Below are 18,037 nucleotides of genomic sequence, written 5' to 3'. Positions count from 1 at the left end.
AGGCAGGAGGATCCCTTCTCCCAGGAGTTCAAGTTTGCAGTGAGCTATGGTGGTGCCACTGCCCTCTAGCCCGGGTGACAGAGCAAGACCCTGTCTCAAAATAATTAAGAGAATAGTTGGCAACTTTCCAGTTTGTGGCTTGGAGGACTCAGAGAATGGTGGGATCAGTATATAGCACAGGAAAGATAGGAAAAGGAGAAAAGTTGTCTGTGAAGACGATGAGCCTGATGAGTGACCTGTGGGACCTGCAAGTGGAGGTGTTCAGACCTGCTGCCCAGGAAAGAGCTGTCAGGGGAAATAGATTTGTGAGTCCCCGTTATCCTAACAGTGGCTACAGGTCAGTCCACAGAGGATATCTAGACCAAGAAGCGCAGAGAGATTGAGGAGCATAGTGATGTGGCTTTGTGGGGTCCATGTTATGTCTCTGGACTCCATTCTCCTCACTTGCAAAAAGGGGACAGAAATGTACTATTATGAAAATCCAACAAGATCATGGGTATTTTACTCATAGCACAAGGTTCAGCAATAGAAGACTCTCATTACGTTTGGCTTTCCCTTCTCATAAATCACTTGACGGTGCTTGACGCCACTTTAAAAAAAAATATTCTGCAATTTTATTTCTCTTTGCACGTTGAAAATTTACATGGATTAAAGGAGATCAGAAAGGGTGCATGTGGGTGTCCCAGCTGTTTTTTGAAATGATCTTTTCTGGTGTCTGACAACTGTTTTTTGAGTTCTTCAGTTTGCAAATGACTGTGGCAAGAATAAGATAAGAAATGATGCATTCAATATCCCACCAAACCGAGTTTACGTAATAGCACAGAACTCAGATGAATATAATAACTGCTAACAGGGTTGGGATTGAAATTTTAAATTCTGACTTTCCTACCTTGTTATGCTTCAAAGTTGTAGGATCATCATCATCATCATCATCATCCTCATTGCCCTTAAATGAATTACCTGGGTTTGTTATCTGGGGAGTGTCATGTTACTAAGGATTTAGTTGAGTACTATTAACCCTGTTGTCCCTGTTTTCACCTTGCTCTCAGCAAATAAAAATTGTGTTTCTGATTTTGGGGAAGAACTGAATGAGACAATCCCAGAAATTGGGTCACATGCTGCCACCAGAATCCTTGGCCGTTCTCCCCTGCTGGGTCTCCTACCTGTTCCCTTCCGTCACCAGCGGCTTCTCTGGGTGAGTGGTGGAGGCTGCAGGGAGGGCAACATCATGGGCTGCCTCCTCTTGGCCTTCGTGCAGTAGTGGAAGGTCTTCCTCAGCTGATTCAGCTGACTTCTTCCTACTCCCATGACGGGACCCTCCATCAATCAGGTTTCCAAAATTACCTGCAGAGGCAGTGGCAAGGGGAGGGGGGCCAGGTGTCAGCAGGTAGAATCAGTCCACTTGGCATAAAGGATCCAAGTTCATGTTCTCTCAAGACAGGGACATAAGATCTTACTATGAAGGTGGAAAGAGCAATGGTCAGACCAAAGAAATGAGATGCACAATGACAATGAGCTATCATCTCTACTCATCTTATTTTCTCTTTAGTAAAAACTACACAAATTACAAATTAAAAAACACAGACAAGTAAAAAAGAAAAGAGTCACTAGAAACCATAAAACTCAGCTATAACCATTTTTTAACATTTTATTGTACATCCTTCCAAAACTTCTTAGAGATGTTGGTAAAGAATCATTGTAGACTTGTCATTTTGTAATCTGGATTTTTAACTCAGTGAAATATCATAAACATCTTTCCGAACCTGCTTCTCCTCTAAAAGAAGACTTCTTGCCTAAGTCCCCAAAGACAATATCATGTTGCGGGGGGTGGGGCGGGGAGAGAGAGAGAAGAAAACACGTGTGGCAGTTTTGTGCCACAAATATCACTGTATAAAAATAGATACCCCCTGCAGGCATATCAATGTCATTGACCTTTACATTTTACAATCTGATTTTCAAATACTTAAAAAGATTAAGATGAAGATTTACCTCTTTGGGGAGGAGCCCCCAAACCAGCCATGTTATAGAGCTAGTCAACTTTGTTTAAAGCCAAAGGTCCAGGATTGAAAGCCTGTGACCATGAAGACCCCTTAACTTGGAGAGCCTTCCTAACTCCTTCTTCCCCACTGGACTCCTTCCCTGGCCCCTCCTCTCCTCTCCAGGCAGGTTGGCTGCCACTACTCTGTATTCCTGCAGTAGATGCTGTTGGTGTCCCTCTCAGGTCTCCTTTACCAGGAAGGGACACCCAACACCCAGCTACTGAGATGGCTGCAAACAGCTCACGAGAGCCACCTGGCCTGGAGAGTTGCCTTCTGTGATGGAGACTGCCTCTCCCTCAAAGATCACAAGGCCCCTACCTGTGCCTCAAGTCACTCACTGCTCATATAGGAATATAAACACCCAGCCTCCTTGCCTTGGAGGGGGACTAAGTCTGGGGTGCCACTCATGCTCCAGAGCTCCCCACAGGGCCAGGCTGCGGCTAGTCCCCCTGCCCTGGGAGACCTCCTGTGCTCCTTCCATCCCCTTGTCCTGAGAGCACACCACCAACACCTCACTTGTACAAGAATCCCTCAGGCTTTGTTTCTGGGAACCTGGCCTAGACAGGTCCCCAACACCACACTCATATGTTTATCACTCCTCTACCATCTCGTTTTCAAATAATCTACTTAGATGGCTATAAATGTCTTGAGGATGGAAACAGTATCTTGCTAATTTTTGTGTCTCCACTGGTCATGGCACAAACGCAGGGTCTTGATTCATATTTGGTGAATCCATGACCTCAACGTGTTGCTATGTCTGTAAGAGTCTTTCTTCCCAGTCTTGTTCCAACTTATTCTCTCCTTCCCTTCTCCATTACTCCTACTGTAGGAGTAATAACAACACCCTGGGAGGCATAATGGCATCCTGGAAGGAGGAAGAGATTATAGTTAGCAGGTCTTGCCTGAGTCCTCCTTCCAACGTTCTCCAGTTGTGTAAACCAGGATGGTTATTCAACCTCTTTGGACATACATTATGGCTGAAATCATGGAATTTGTGGCAAATCAATCACAAAGCCAGAGCATGAAAGCAGAGAAGGAGGATAGTTAGGTGGTGTTTTTAACAGCACAACAGGAAGAGAATTGAGGCAACTGGGAGTGTGTAAAGGGATGAACCATGTGGTCTGAGATGTACAGAGGGAAGTGAAACAGAAAAAAGGATTGGGTAGCTCCGTGAGTCAAACGGAAGAGATAGTAAAAGGCAACAAGAAGGATGGAGGTTGGGGGAGAGAGGAGAACAGGCTGTTGGAGAGCAGGAGTCCAGAGGTGGGGCAACCCGTGTGCTGAGCTCGCTGCCTTCCTGCAGAACCCAGTCCACCAAGAGATTTTGCTGCTTATTGGCAAGTTCTTCCTTGGACCCCATATGGCCCATTTTTCACATCTTCCCTTGTATTCTTGATCCCACCCCGGATCCCCTTCCTCTTCTCCAGCCCTTAGATGCATGAAGCCAGCCACCAGGTCTCTCTCTGTCCCCACCCCAAACCTCTCTTCTTAGAGCTAACCCTTCCAGGTCCCTCTGCCTTCCCTATAAAGATACCTGTTCCCTAAATATATCTCCACCCTCTGGTCATGTCGCCCTGGGATTCTGTGGCAGGCCTCCAGTTGGATGGCTCAAAAGGGCTGGATTCCATTCCCATTTGCTTCTGTTCTGTCCAAAGAGCTGCTTGAATGTGCATGATGACCTTCTGCAATGGAATGCTCTTTCTTGGAATCGTTTCCCCAGCTGCACAACAGCCCAGAAAGATTGTTGGGAGTTGTAATAATAACATCTGTTATATACATGACACTTTGTATGCATTAACTCATTAAACTTTTGCAACAACTCCATGAGGCATTATTATTGTTCCTATTTTACAGATGAAGAAAATGAGACCCAGATAAATTAAGTGAGCCCAGGGTAATGGAACCAGGATTAGCACTCGGGATCTGTCTGAATCCAAAACTATATTCCCACTTTTTTAAAGTGTAAAAATAAATCTATCCCTTATATAGTGACCCTAGGATAGACAAGGAATTGTTCATTTCTTTCTGAGGTGCAAACCATTGCCACAGTGCTATCACCTTCATGTAAAGCACTAATTCATTTATTCAAGAAGTAGGTCTTTAAGTCCATGCTATGTGCCAGGCTCTATGCTGTCTGCACTTACCAATAGAAACCTCAAAGCTGATGGGTTTATCTCCAATCTTCCGGTCAATCATGGTAGCTTCGAAAAATGCTCCAAAGAGTAAAAATTCCTCCTGTTTTTCTGGTAAAATCTACAGAAGCAAAAAAAAAAAAAAATTACTAGATAGAACTGGATTTTTCTCACCAGGAAGCTGATTTTAGTTATGCTGACTTGGTCCAGTGCAATTTATAGGCATCTGAGTTTCTGTTTCTGTCTGAAATGGCCAGCATTTCACAGATAATCAGACAGGCAGGAATCACCAGCCACGAATTGCAAATCCAAGTTCAGCTATTTATCTAGAATGATGCAGTCTCAACCTCCTGAGCTTCTACCTTAAAACAAAATCTCCTTTCATTTTAAGAAATAAGCTTGGCGTGTATATCTTTCTGAGACACTGCTGGTCAAAAAGCTTGGGATGAACTTCTAGTAATCAGGCTTTTAGAAAACAGAAGATCAAAGATGAAATACTGAGAATTATAGGATTAAATTCATACACTTGAGCATGACTTTATATCTTACACAGCATGGTCACATACAACATGTTTGTTCCTCCTAACAACCTTGACAGGTCAAAATTTGGATCATTCCCAATTTACAGATAAGGGAACTAAGGAAACTAAAACTTGAGGTTGTCAAGTAACTTTCCCAGGTATTCGGATCCCAGACTCGGCGTTCTTTGCATTTTGTTTTTTGTTATTTATTTATTTGTTTACTTACTTACTTTTAGAGACAGGATCTCACTCTGTCATCCAGGCAGGAGTGTAGTGGAACAATCTTAGTTCACTGTAACCTTGAACTCCTTGGCTCAAGTGATCCTCCTGCCTCAGCCTCCTGAGTAGTTGGGACTACAGGCATGTGCCACCACACCTGGTTAATTTTTATTTTTTGAGATGGGGTCTTGCTATGTTGCCCAGGCTGGTCTTGAACTCCTGGCCTCAAGCAATCTTCCCACCTTGACATACCAAAGTGCTTGGATTAGAGCATGAGCCACCATGCCTGGCTCCCTGTGCTCTTTGAACTAGAACATGTGTAACCCAATGCCTTGGTGCTAACCTGAAGTCAAACCCCAAATAAGCAAGCCTGGATGAAAGAGGCAGAGGGTTAGGCATGTGCTTAAGCATTGGCAACCCACAGGTTCCCAGGGTGAGCTACGTGCACTGTGGTTGCCACCATGAGGAATGCGGAGGTCCCAGAATCACAGGTGCCTTTATATGGAAAAGGGTCTTAGGTTAATCTACTCCAACTTCTACCTTTTACCCGAACAAAGTAAAGCTCAGCGAGATTAAGGGGCTTCCCAAGGTCACACAGCAAGCTAAAGTCATCCAAGACTTGAGGCCTGGTTTCCAGCAAGGCTGCCTTCCCAAGGCACCTACAGTCTGGAAACTGGACTACATAACAGATCATAAGACAGGAACCATCACAAGGGAATACACAATTATTTGCAAATGACTCTTATTGATGTGGATAGGCTGATGCTTCAGGAAGCAGATGTTTCTAGACACAGGGACACAGCATCACATTTCTGATGAAGAGGCTGAAGGAGCTGGAGCCATACAGTGTGTGCTTCCTGGTTTTATGATTGGATTTATTAATTAAACTCTGCGGAGAAGGCAGGAAGGTTAATCTAAGGAAATAAAGCAGTTGGCCCCAGGGATCAAGAGCCCCATTGACTCAAGAGCCCTAACCCATGTCCCTTAGAGACCCACAGGTTCCTACAACATTAGGCAACAGGTGACCCTTTCTTTCACACAGGAGCTTCCTGGGTGCTGGCAGCCCCAGGAAATGTTTCTATTGACCAGAAAATGTCACACAGGTTGGGGCTCAGGGCTGGATCTTAGTCATAGAGCACACACTCTCCTACTCTACCCACTGGGTATAAACTAGCCTCTTGAAACTGAGTTTACTCTCTAGGAGGAGGTTAAAAGCTACTGAGAGACCTGGAGGGAAAGTAAGCTATGTAGCCCACAAGAGGGACCTCAGGTCCCACAGCCAGAAAAAAAACCCTTCTTCAACTCTCAACCCTGCCACTTCCAAGCTGGTTGACTTTGGGCAAATCATGTGCACTCTCTGGCTGTCACTTTCCTTACCTGTGAAATAGACCTTCATAAATAGGGTCTCCAGGGAGGAGAGGCAGCAGAAGTATCACTCGTGTGGAGCTCCTAGTAAAAAGCCTACAAATATAAACCCCATTGACAGTCGTCACGATACGTGTTTCGACAGGCCAGAACAGATGTGTTACTCTCATTCATCCTTCAAGGTCCAGCTCAAATACTTCTCCCTTCTGGAAGCACATCGTGATTCCTCAAGCTGGGAAAATGATGATAGCTGACGTCTGTTGACCTCTTGTTACATGCCAGATGTCGTTAAGGATTTTACCTACATCATCTGATGTAATTCTCACACTACACTAGGAAGGGGGAATTTTTATTACACCCATTTACAAAGGATGACACTGCAGTCCAGTGAGAGATTAAGATATCCATTCAAAGTTACTACATGGCTAATATCTAATTATTGAGCATTTACTCTGTGCCAGGCTATATTCTGAGCATTTTGCATGTATTAATTCATTAAATCCTCACTGAGAGGCTATGATACAGGGGATTATTATTGGAAATAAGCATAAGGTGGTTAAGTCCCTTGCCCAAAGATTCAAGCAGAGGGGATGTTTCTCCGGAGGCCAGGCAGTAACCACTGTACCATACTGCCAGTATTTAAATCCAACTGTCTTACCTGGGAGCTCAACATTTGAATCATTATATTTCACTCACTCCAGGAAATAATAGTGCTTTATCTGTGCCTCTTTAATGCACTTATCATTTTCTTCTTCCTGTAACATTTATTTTTCATGCCTTACCTCTCTTCTATATCATAAATTCCATGAACTTAGGCTCTATTTTTATTCTTACCTATGTTGAAGATGATGTTTAAACAAGAAGCTACTCAAGTTTAAAAATGAACCCATTTTTTTAGACTGGCTGCACTCTGAGAACGTTTGGTGCAGGAAAGACAAGCTTTGACAGTGGCAATGAGGGTGAGTTGGATAAGCCAGCATCATGGGATATCTCGATTACCCAGATGTGCAATGAGGGGATGGCTGCAGCTGGGGAAATCGACGCTTTAAGCCAGGAGTGGCTTAAAAAGAAGAAGAAGCTGCAAGAAAGGGCATTACCATGTTGGTAAGGACAATCTCTGAGCTGTTCAGGTGTGGGGAAGATAGAAGCCCAGTGTGGTGGCTTTAAAATATATTCAAAAATTTTTGGCTAATCCTCCCCTCAAAAAGTGAAACCTAATTCCCTTCCCTTTGTGTATGGGCCGGACTAATGATTTATTTCTAACAAGTAGAACATAGCAGAAATGTCAGTACATGACTTCTGTGGCCAGGTCATAAAAGACAGTGTCAGCCTTGCTTCCTCTTGGATCACTTGGTCTGGGGAAGAACAGCTGCCATATCATAAGGACATTCAAGCAGCCTATGGAAGGATCCACATGTTGAGGAACTGAGGCCTCCTGGCAAGAGCCAAGAGGAATGAAGACCTCCTGCCACATGAGGGAGCCATCTTGGAAGTGGATGCCCCCACCCTAGTCAAACCCTCAGACTACTACAGCCCTGCCAACATCTTGACTGAAACTTCATAAGGGATCTTAAGGCCAGACCACTGAGCTAAGCTATTCCCAAATTCCTCACCCACAAAGAAAATAAATGTTTGTTGTTTTAAGTGGCTAAGTTTTGAGGTAAATTGTTATGCAGCAATGGATATCTAATAAACCCAACGAGAAACTGGCCACAAACAAGAAGCCAAGATGAAGAGGTAAGACGGAGGGAGATAGGGTTTGAATGATGTCTGGATTTTTCCTCTCTCCTGTCACCTTCTACTCAGTAACCAATATAGCCCCCTGGCCTATATAAAAAGATACTTTCTACCCCACATAAGTTCCCAACCTCCCTTGCCTTCTGCTAGAATTTACTTCTTCGGGGGACCTCATCAGAGAATCTTAAAGATAGTGACTTGGGTTAAGAAAATCTCCTTCTAGCCTCTTTGTATAAATTTTTGGTGATCTCTGTTTAGAAAAAAAATGGCCAGCCGCAACCCACAGCAGGAAAGATTAGCACAGGTATGGATGCAGGAGATGTCAGCTTACTAAGCTGCCACAATTTCTGGTGAAGTCCAAAGTCAAGTTTCCAAAGTTGGCCTATATTCTGAAGAAATACCCCTGAACACAATCCTGTGAAGACAATGTCCATTCTCCAATTCTAACCACAACAAACTGGTAGCACACATTTCCAGAGAATATTTCCCAATACAGTATGTGAGTTCAGAGGGAAGAGCAGGGGAGGTCCACAAAATTCCCCAAGTCACAAACAACAGGGTGGAAAGCTCTGAATAGCTGCCCCCTGGTGGTGGGAGCAAAGCAGAGTTACATTGTTAACAACAAGAAATGCATTGTCTGCTTACTCTGAATGTGCCAAGACTCTGCTAACCATTTTACACGAATTTCCTCATTTAACCCTCAGAAGATGCCTATGATAGAGAGACTATTACTACCTCATTTTCTTGATGAGTAAACTAAAACAGAGAGGTGTTAGTAACAGAGCTGTAAGTAGAACCAATACTGAGATTTCCAACCCCATGCTCCAACCCCTCCCCTATACTGTGTCTTAAGATTTATTAGATCCCAGCAATATAAATATATGGCTCTTCCAAGGCTAAAGTGACTTGCATGCTACTGTCCTTTGGTCTGTCTAATCTGTCCAGGGAATGGACAGCTCTGGGAGATCAGCCATCTTCTCCCTCTCCTACCTGAAATCATTGTCTGGTTGACCTGACAAACACACTTCTGGAGGCAGAATTAGCCAAGCTGAGAGCTGGAACCTACCCACCCCACTACTCACAAAACATGAAGCTCTTTCATTTGCTTACCTACAAATTACTATTGCTAAACTAAACAGTTGAGAGGATATCACAGTATGTATTCATCTTAAATCTCTTTCCCATAATATAGAACGGAGCTGGAAAAATGAATATGCTCAGTGATGAGTAATAAGCATTCCCTGGAGTTGTGATTTCTCCCCAGGTTTGGGGCAGGGGAATAGGTTTCTCAATTTTTTATATCCCAGCTTGTCGGCTACTCTTCCTCCTCTTCATCCTTCATCCTACGCTATCTCACATCCAACGCATACTTTAAGCTAACACAGCTAAACAGAGTTAGGCCACAGATTTAGTTCAGTCAATCTCCCACCAACTCCTCCAGAGCACATTTGTTTGTCTTTTCTTGGGTTTCCATGGGAATCCGTGTTTGGGGGGACTCTGAAGGAATTTATCACAAGCGGATGGCTGTGAAGTGCACAAGAGGAGGCAGAGAATTCACCCCAGAATGCAGGGCTGGGCCAACTCAAATTTTGCAGGGGGAATAAGACACGTGCCGACAAACGCCTTCAGGAGCCTGTGGCAGGTGTCCTCTCTGCTCTGGTTCACCTCACAGGTAAGTACAGGACAGCAGTGCTCAGACCTACCTCCGGGGGCACGTCGAATGGTTCCACCTCCACCTCGGTTGAGTTAGTTTTGTTTGAAGCCTGCTGGGATTTTCCATCATCAGTTTTGTCAGCCTTGTCTTTAGTCGAGCCTTTGGAAGATTTGGAGTCTTTGTCCTTGGAAGGCAACTTGAGCTCCTTCAGGGCCTTGGAAAATTTAGACTCTTGTGCCCCTCCGGAGAGGATTTCCACAGCAATTTCTACCAAGATTCTTCCCCTGAATGACACACCTTCCCCAAAGCCTTCATTCAGTTCCTGGTAGTCATCCATCAGACCGTGGTTCCTGGGTGAGCCATACAGATTAATCCAGGCAGGTCCGAAGGTGGGCAGGAAGCCTAGAAAGACCCCAAGTTTTAGTTATCTGATTATGTTTTCAAGCTTATTGTGTTTTTGCTTTATGGATGTTGCACACATTCATTTAAAAATGTAGAATATACGGAAAAGACAAAAAAATGTAGAGAATATCCCTTTGCCAAAAGACAACCACAATTGTCATTTTGTTATATTTCCTTCTTGTCTTTGTTTATACTTGTTCATAGTTGTAATAATACTATAAATGCCAACCTACATTTTGTTCTGTTTATTCATTCATCAAATGTTTATTGACTCCTAACACGTGCCAGGCGCCACTAGACACTAAACATAGAGCCCAGTGGAGAACAAAATAGATACAAACATTAAACAAATAAATATTTACATTATAAACACTAGGAAGGAGATACACTTTGTGCTGCAAGAACAGATAACAGGCTGATGTAGCATGGAGAAGATTTAGACAGGCAGAGAGAGAGAGAGAGAGAGAAAGAGTGTTCTGGACAGAGGGAACAGCATTTGCCAGTTGCAAAGGAGCTTGGAGCTAGAGACGATCTCTGTGAGGTGAGTTTGGAGAAGTGGGTGGGTCTTGGGGTCTTGATAAGGATTTTAGTCTTTACCTTAAAAACTGTGGAAATATTTGAAAGGTATTTAAGCAAAGATATGACATAACCACATCTCTTAAGATCACTCTGGCTGCTATGTGAAGGGTGATAAGCACAGATGTGGGCAAACTGGTTTGAGGACCACTTCATCACGAAACTTGAAGACCGGTGGTGTCAACTAGAGTAAAGGTAGTGGAGATTGAGAGAAGTGAATGTTCCAAGTATGTTCTAAACATAGAACTAAAAAGACCTGGTGAGTTTAACTTACTGCTGGCATAAGTGTTCTCCCTTCTTAATATATAGTGTCTAAGAAAATACACAGTGTCTATAGGAATATCTCTTTGGCAACATGACAGACAGGGAAGCATGGTGGTTCTGAAGATTGACTATATGGGTTCAAATCTCAGCCCTGGCACTTTCAATCTGTGTGATCTTGGTCAAGTTTTTTAACTTCTCTGTGCCTCAGTTTCCTCATCTCTAAAACAGAGATGCTAACAGTACCTATCTCACCTCTCGGGATCAAAAGAGACAGTATCTACTAAGTGCTTCATAGGGGCCCTTAGGAAGTGCTCAAGAATATTAGCTATTATTATGAATAAGTACATATCTCATAATTTGTTTAATGATTCCCCCACCAGTGACAATTAGATGTTTCCATGTATTTTACTGTTTTATGCCTACATGTTCCCTATGCTCACCCCCACTTCCATAGTCTGGGTTCTATGCCTCCTTTGAGTAGACTTAAAGAAGCAGGAATAGTGTGATAAAAGGGACAGAAAGATTTTATGGTCCCTGACATCTACTTTTTAAACCACTGATATATATCTTCCTGAATGCCATCAAGATGTTTCTGAAAAGTTGTGAATAAAATATGATTACATCTAATTGAGAAACTGTGTAGATGGGCTGAGTGTGCTTTCTCCATAAAGCAATCCTGTAGTAAACACTTTCATAGTATGAAGAATTAAACAATAGGTATTTATTAACTGAGGCCTTTCTATGGTGTCACTCTGTAGGGGCATAAAAATGTATAAATCTTGTTCTCTGTTCTTGACACATCTTTAGCCTAATTAAGGAAAAAAATAAGTATACTAATTTCATATATATGTGATATGTGATATATTTATGATATATTATACATGTATATTTGTGTGTTTTTGCATATACATATATGCATGTGTTATTTTACATATATACAGAAGTGTGCATATGTATGCATACAAAATACGTCAATGTGCAAAATACGCACAAATTCATGATGCTGAGAAAGATTGCCTGAGGATTAAAGGAAGGAGGGTTTCTTGGGCTATACCTAAAGAATTACTGCCTACTAATTTAGGTTTTGCAAATAAAGAGCCACCTAGTGGAGGCTCTCACCTGGCTGGCTCGGTGGGTGAGCTGGGGCTGCCCACTCTCTCCCTAGTTTACTGAGTACAGAGTCATCTGCACCTCCTGCTGTTCCCACGTTCTCATTCTCCCATCAGTGGGTTGAGGACACAATTTTTGGGGGAGTCTATTTAAACATTTTTAGCTTGTAGGCCATACAAAAATATGTAGCAGTCCAGATTTGGCCCATGGACCTTAGTTTTCCAATCTCTGATCTAATCTAAACTCCTCATTTTTCAATTAAGGGGAGACTGCGCTTTGTTCATGGAAAACCTGGGACCAGAACCAAGCCTCATGGCTCCCATAGCCTGGCTCTGTCCTTTGTCCAGAACCAACACAAACCACAGACCTCACCGAAGCACGGAAGGAGCCTAACACATTGCCTGCTCTAACTCTCTCCTTTTAAAGATGAGGGCCCTGAAGTGATCATTTTGAGACTTATTTCCAAGTTATTCAGGTGAGACTTTACCTTTATCTCCATCCTGTTCATCAGAGATTTTCTTCAGGTCAATGAAATGGGTTGCCAGCACTATGTCGTTCATGCTGCCTTCATCCCACACCTGGATTTTCACCCTCCGACACAATGGAGGGAACATTTCCTTGAAGACCACCTGCTCATGCCACACAGGATCAGCACAGTTCTTTTGCACTGTCGTCCTCCCCTAAAAGCACAACCAGGAGGATGTGAGCCATGCACGGGAATCACAGACTAAAGCAAATTCTTCATGGTGCACACCTGTAGTCCCAGCTGCTCAAGAGGCTGAGGTGGGAGGATTGCTTGAGCCCAGGAGTTTGAGACAAGCCTGGGCAATATAACGAGACCTCATCAAAAAAAAAAAAAAGGGGAAGAACAAAAAAAAAATAAAACATCCTCAAACCAGTTGGGAATATAAAGCGAATTGCTAAAAATAATGAACCTGCTTCCCCCCAAAACACATGAAAATCAACTGCACTCAGATGACATTGCTAATGAGCTGCTCTGTGCTGGACACCGTGCCTGGCATAAGACAAAGGTAAGTCACAGCCCTGCCCTGGGAAGTTCTAATCAATATTGGGGTTGGGGTGAAACTAACATCCATGTTACAAATGGGACTGTTCCATGCGTCTTCAGGAATGCAGTAGATATAGTTAGACCCTGGGCTTTTATGTTTTATAAAAATATGACTTTGGGTGAATCACTTCTCCAGTCTGGACTTCAGATTCCTTGTTGTAAAATGGAGGTGATGTCTTATATGACCTCTGAGGTCAAGCCAAGTCAAAAATACTCCAATGTTTACCCCTGCCAAGGGGAGGGCATCAGGGTATATATATATTTTAATGGCAGAGACAACACGTATATCAGCTGAAGCTTCAAAGTCCAGCCAACCAGGATTAAGCTCTGACCACATACCCAGGCCCCAATATTTCCAGTGGCTCTTGAGCAGGGAAAAGTGATGTCCAGGCTTACATAAGACCAGCTGGGTAGATTGTGGACCAGAAAGGGAGATGGATGGTAATTCTGCAGGGCCTGGGGATGGGATAGCAGCTCAGAGAAGTAGCCAGAGGTGAGGAGGGATGCCTGCCGGCCCGGGTCCTGATCTCCAATGAAGGGTGAGTGGGTTACCCTCCCCTACTTCCCTGCCACATGCCTCATTGCCTTTTTGTGACAAGCTTTCCCTTTCAAGACACTTCCTACTTTTTATTTTAACTTCACTTTGTTTGATTAAACATGTCCCGGATAAGGAGCAGGGCTCTGGCCCAGGCCTGCCAGTATTGGTGACAATGGTTCCTCACCATCTGCCCAGAAAAGGAGACCTCCACGAAGGGATCCACGAGGTCCTTGCTGTCACCCACAAATGCTTTGGTGACATTCGCCATGATGCTCGAGTTCATTTTGGGCAACCCTTCCGCTTTGTAGAGTCTCACATAGAATCGGGCCCAGGGTCTCTCTGATGGAAACCCTTGGGGAATCAAAAGGTTCCTTAGAGGGGGACAAAAATAAATTTAAAAAGCTCTCTCACTTGAAAGAAAAAAGACAAAAGGTAGAAACAATTTGGAGGCAGAAAGAAGGATCCCGATATATGAGAAAAAGCTGAAAAGAGTAGGATTCATCTTCCTAGTGTAAATGACGGTGAAAGGTATGAATAGAGTGAATGCAAACTCGTTCAGGCCCCAGAATTATAGAATAAACACTGTCTCCCCCACTGTACCTTAGAAGAGGTGCATTTAAGTCTTCCCACATCATAAACCAGTGGCTGAAATTATAATTCCTTCAAAGAAACATCTACTATGTTCAGAAAAATCAGATAAGCTCAGACATAGTTTATCTATAATGGGTTACGATAGGATAACAGACGGTTCTTGTCCTAGAAGCCGACCTCCCGAGAGAGGAACACACCTTTGACAAGACGTATCTTGGGCCCTCTGATAGAATCCCAAGTGGACAAGCCATGAACTTGGCAGTTCCCATGTGCCCATACGGAAAAAGGTAGAGGGAGGGGAAAGAGACATAAAGTTGGGACATGGCATTTCTCTTGCCTGGCTCTGGATGAACCCATCTCACTTTTCTATTTGTTCCTCGGCATCGGAGGTTTTGGGGTTGGGCTTTAAGACGTCTCCTTTCCCGGTCACACTGATATCACACTTCAGGTACCCCTTGGTGCCGGTCCTGATGTCGCCAGGGTCTGTGAGCACGGCCCACTTGTCGCAGAACTGATGACCTGTCAAAGCACCCCACAGCTCACATCTCCACAGACGTGCGTAGCAGCCCACCCCACTCTCCCCCATGCCCAGGGCCTCCCGTGCTGTCATCCTTCTGTTGCCCTGGGCAGGAGCTCGTCTCAGTTATTTCCAAACCTCATGCTGCCTCCCTCTCTCTTCCTTTCTCTCTTCTCCTTTCCCTTCCCACCAGCTCTCCATCTTTCCCCACAACCCACCATAGGTATTTGGGATGGGTATTTCAACCTGGTAGAAATCACCTAGACAGGACTCCAGCTTTGACCGGATAGGGAGACAGTAATGGAGTGTAGAAGTCATTAATTATTTGCCCACAGACCCTAAGTGTGGCTCATAGAGCTTTTTGCTTGGTCTGCACTGTGGATCAAAACTTCAAGATCACTTACAAAATCTAGACTTCAGCCTTATCTTTAAAAAATAATTTGTTCTGTCAATACCGGCTTTACATTTCCACATGACAGCAAATGCTAAAGGAGCTGAGTATCCACCTTTTGTATGGATCATGAGCCCTCCTGCCCTGTCTCCCTTCCCGCAGACTCTGTCACTCCTTGATGTTTCATCCCCAGGCCACTGCACTCAGCTGTGCTCACTGCCTGGCCCCCTGTGGTCATGTGAGTTGGAATCCCTGCGGAAGATAAGGGGCTTTTCATAAGATGATCAATGCCTGTTGCTGGCTCTGTTACTTATTTGCTCTTGACCTCAGACAAATTGCTTAGTTTCTCTGGGTTTCACTTTCCTACAAATCAGGAATAATAATAATTACTATAGCAAACCCTTATATGAAATGCCGTTATGTGTGAGGCTGTCTACTAAGCACTGTATGTGTATCTATTGATTTACTTAATCCTCCAACAACCCTATGAAGGAGGTACTATTTTATCTCATTTCTACAGATAAGGAAACTGAGGCACAGAAAAGTTAAGTCATTTGCCCATGGTTGCACAGCCAGCACATAGCAGAGTGGAATTTGAACACAGGCAATCTGACGCTAGTCTATATTCTTAGCCCCTTTACTCTAGTGCCTCTCCTGCCCATGTCTCACAGCACTCAGACAGAATTTGAGTGAGTGAAAAAACTGCTTCAAAGTGGACATATAAATAATTTTATCATTAGGTGGTAGAACTTTTGAGGGCAAGAGCCATGTCTCATTCAACTCTATAATTGTTGCTCAGTTTTATTGAATGAGTGGTTAGATGGACGAGTGAATAAATGGGTTGGACTCTGGGTGTTGCAAAGCAAAGAAGAGTGAGTGGGAGAGATGAGGAGGGAGTGCTTTCTTACCAGGTTGGTTGTACACAGTCCCCAGATCTACTTTGAAGGAGCCAATCAGAATGCTTCCTATCAGCTTGTGGTGAAACACCTGTGGAGAGATGGCGTGGCGAGTCCAGTAGATTTATCTTTGAGAATAAGAGGCTTTAGGCCTTGACCCTTGTCTGGCTTTGACCCTCATCTGGTTGTAAAGGGCCTCCAAAAGTGTCTCACTGGCATCTCTTCTACTAGCAGGTTTTCAGCTCATCCTCTATGTCTGACAACTCTCACTGCCTGGAGGTTTTCTTTAATCATAATAAACCCTAGTCCAGCCCATCCTTCAACACCTACTTCTGCCTGTTGAAACTCTACCCATCTTTCAATACCTAGAGCAAATGTCACCTCCTCCAAGCAGCCCTCACTGATCCTCCACAGCTGAAAGTGTTCCCTTTCTCCCCAAAACTCCCACAACACTTTGCTCACAACTTTCTCAGAGAATTCATCGCATACTGTCTTGAGTCATTTTAGACATGTATGAGAGCCAGGACAAGGAAGGTGGCCGTCAATATTTGGTCTGACCAGAAGCCACATTGTATGAAAAACTGCCAAAGAACCAGGAATAGTTTAGCCTTTATCCCAGAAAAGAGAAAACTGGGGGGCATGGAGAAAGGGTACTGGTAACTTAGGTGTCTTCAAATCTTGGAAATGCCGCCATCTAGAAGAGGGAGCAGGTGCCCCTGTATAGTTCACAAGTAACTGGATGAGACATTTTAGCTCAATGTAAGGACAATGTTTATAACAGTCAGAACTTCCCAGCAAGGGAATGGGCTTTCCTAGAGGTAGTGGCCTCCCGATAACTGGAAATAATCAAGTCATGCCCCAAGAACCCCATGTCATGACGAGGGTGGAGAGGGATTCCTGTGCCAGTTGGAAGTGAGACTACATGGCCCCAGAGCTTCTTCCTAACTATAAAATCCTGTAAGTTCATTGCATCAAGGACAGTTTCCTACTGTCTTCTACCCACCACATGGCCTTGTTCATAATAGATGTTCAATAAACATTCAGTGAATTAATAAATGATTGAATGATGGATGAAGGAGAGTCTTTTGAAGCTTCTAGACCGCACCTTTTGGCAGGGGCAATAAAAACAATAAACTTTCCACAGGTGTTAGAGAACTGAGGCGAAGTGAGGACAGCCTGGCATGAGTAGAGGAGCTATTTAAGGCCACACACATAGTGCTCACTTCAGAACCCTCCACCATGCTCGCAGTTGCTACTGTGGCTTCCCAAAGGCTTGAGAAAGAACAGAAGCCAGTCTCGAGTTCTCTTCTCAAGTTGAGGGTCCCTGTGGGCAAGATGGAATGCAAGAACCCCAAACAAATCTTTAAATAACACAGGACGCCTCCTCAAGTCATCCATCCAGTGCTCGAGCGCCGGGCAACCCTGATGTGGTCAAGCATGAGATTACCAGGACTCTGGGGACATCTCACACAAAGAATGCTGGCAGCCCTGCTTGCCTGGGGCCACTGTTAAGGGAAGACTGGCTTTGGCACCACCAGGGCATGTTGGTCCAATAGCATCTGCTTACAGCTCTCTCTCCCTTCTCCTCCCACACTGAATTTATCCTGGGAACACTCACTTTTAGTTCATGAACTAGCGGGAACATTGTATTAAACATTCCCCTTTTAAGGGGAGTTTTGTTTTTTTTTTAATTTTTTGTCTCTCTTTCTAAGAATCATTTAGTAATACAAAAGTCTTCTCTTCTTCCAAGTTAGAGGAACAGAGATAGGCAATATGAGCTTTGATCTTCTGTCTAAAACTCCACATGTCCCACAGTCATAGACCTTGTCTATGAGACAATATAAAAATCTAGTAATTAACTGTTTATTTGCAGTCCAGACAGTCCCTTAGGAGCCCACTATAGAGCTAATCTCACAAATAGGCTGTTGCTTGAGCAATGGAACAAAGTCCTGGGCAATGTCCCAGGTCCCAAAATATCTCCTGCACCGCTTGTCATCATGCGTGAAATTCAAACAT

The 18,037-nt window shown here is 43.9% G+C and overlaps 1 protein-coding gene across 1 annotated transcript in view; it reads right to left on the bottom strand.

Moving 5' to 3' along the window:
* The window catches only part of FER1L6 (fer-1-like family member 6), a 128,793-nt gene that overhangs the window by 95,263 nt on the left and 15,493 nt on the right, over positions 1-18,037 (bottom strand). The window contains exons 7-13 of the mRNA XM_012660820.1: positions 16,034-16,112; positions 14,580-14,736; positions 13,811-13,997; positions 12,507-12,699; positions 9,717-10,069; positions 4,184-4,292; positions 1,164-1,344 (exon numbers count right to left, since the gene is read on the bottom strand). Of these exons, the coding sequence (XP_012516274.1) occupies positions 1,164-1,344; positions 4,184-4,292; positions 9,717-10,069; positions 12,507-12,699; positions 13,811-13,997; positions 14,580-14,736; positions 16,034-16,112 (1,259 nt within the window). The remainder of the gene's footprint in view (positions 1-1,163; positions 1,345-4,183; positions 4,293-9,716; positions 10,070-12,506; positions 12,700-13,810; positions 13,998-14,579; positions 14,737-16,033; positions 16,113-18,037) is intronic.

This window comes from Propithecus coquereli, unplaced genomic scaffold (genome assembly GCF_000956105.1).
Source record: "Propithecus coquereli isolate 6110/MARCELLA unplaced genomic scaffold, Pcoq_1.0 Scaffold68, whole genome shotgun sequence".
In the NCBI taxonomy this organism is placed as follows: Eukaryota; Metazoa; Chordata; class Mammalia; order Primates; family Indriidae; genus Propithecus; species Propithecus coquereli.
The sequence above is the reverse complement of the archived record's forward strand: the minus strand, read 5'-3'. Positions and strand labels throughout refer to the sequence as shown.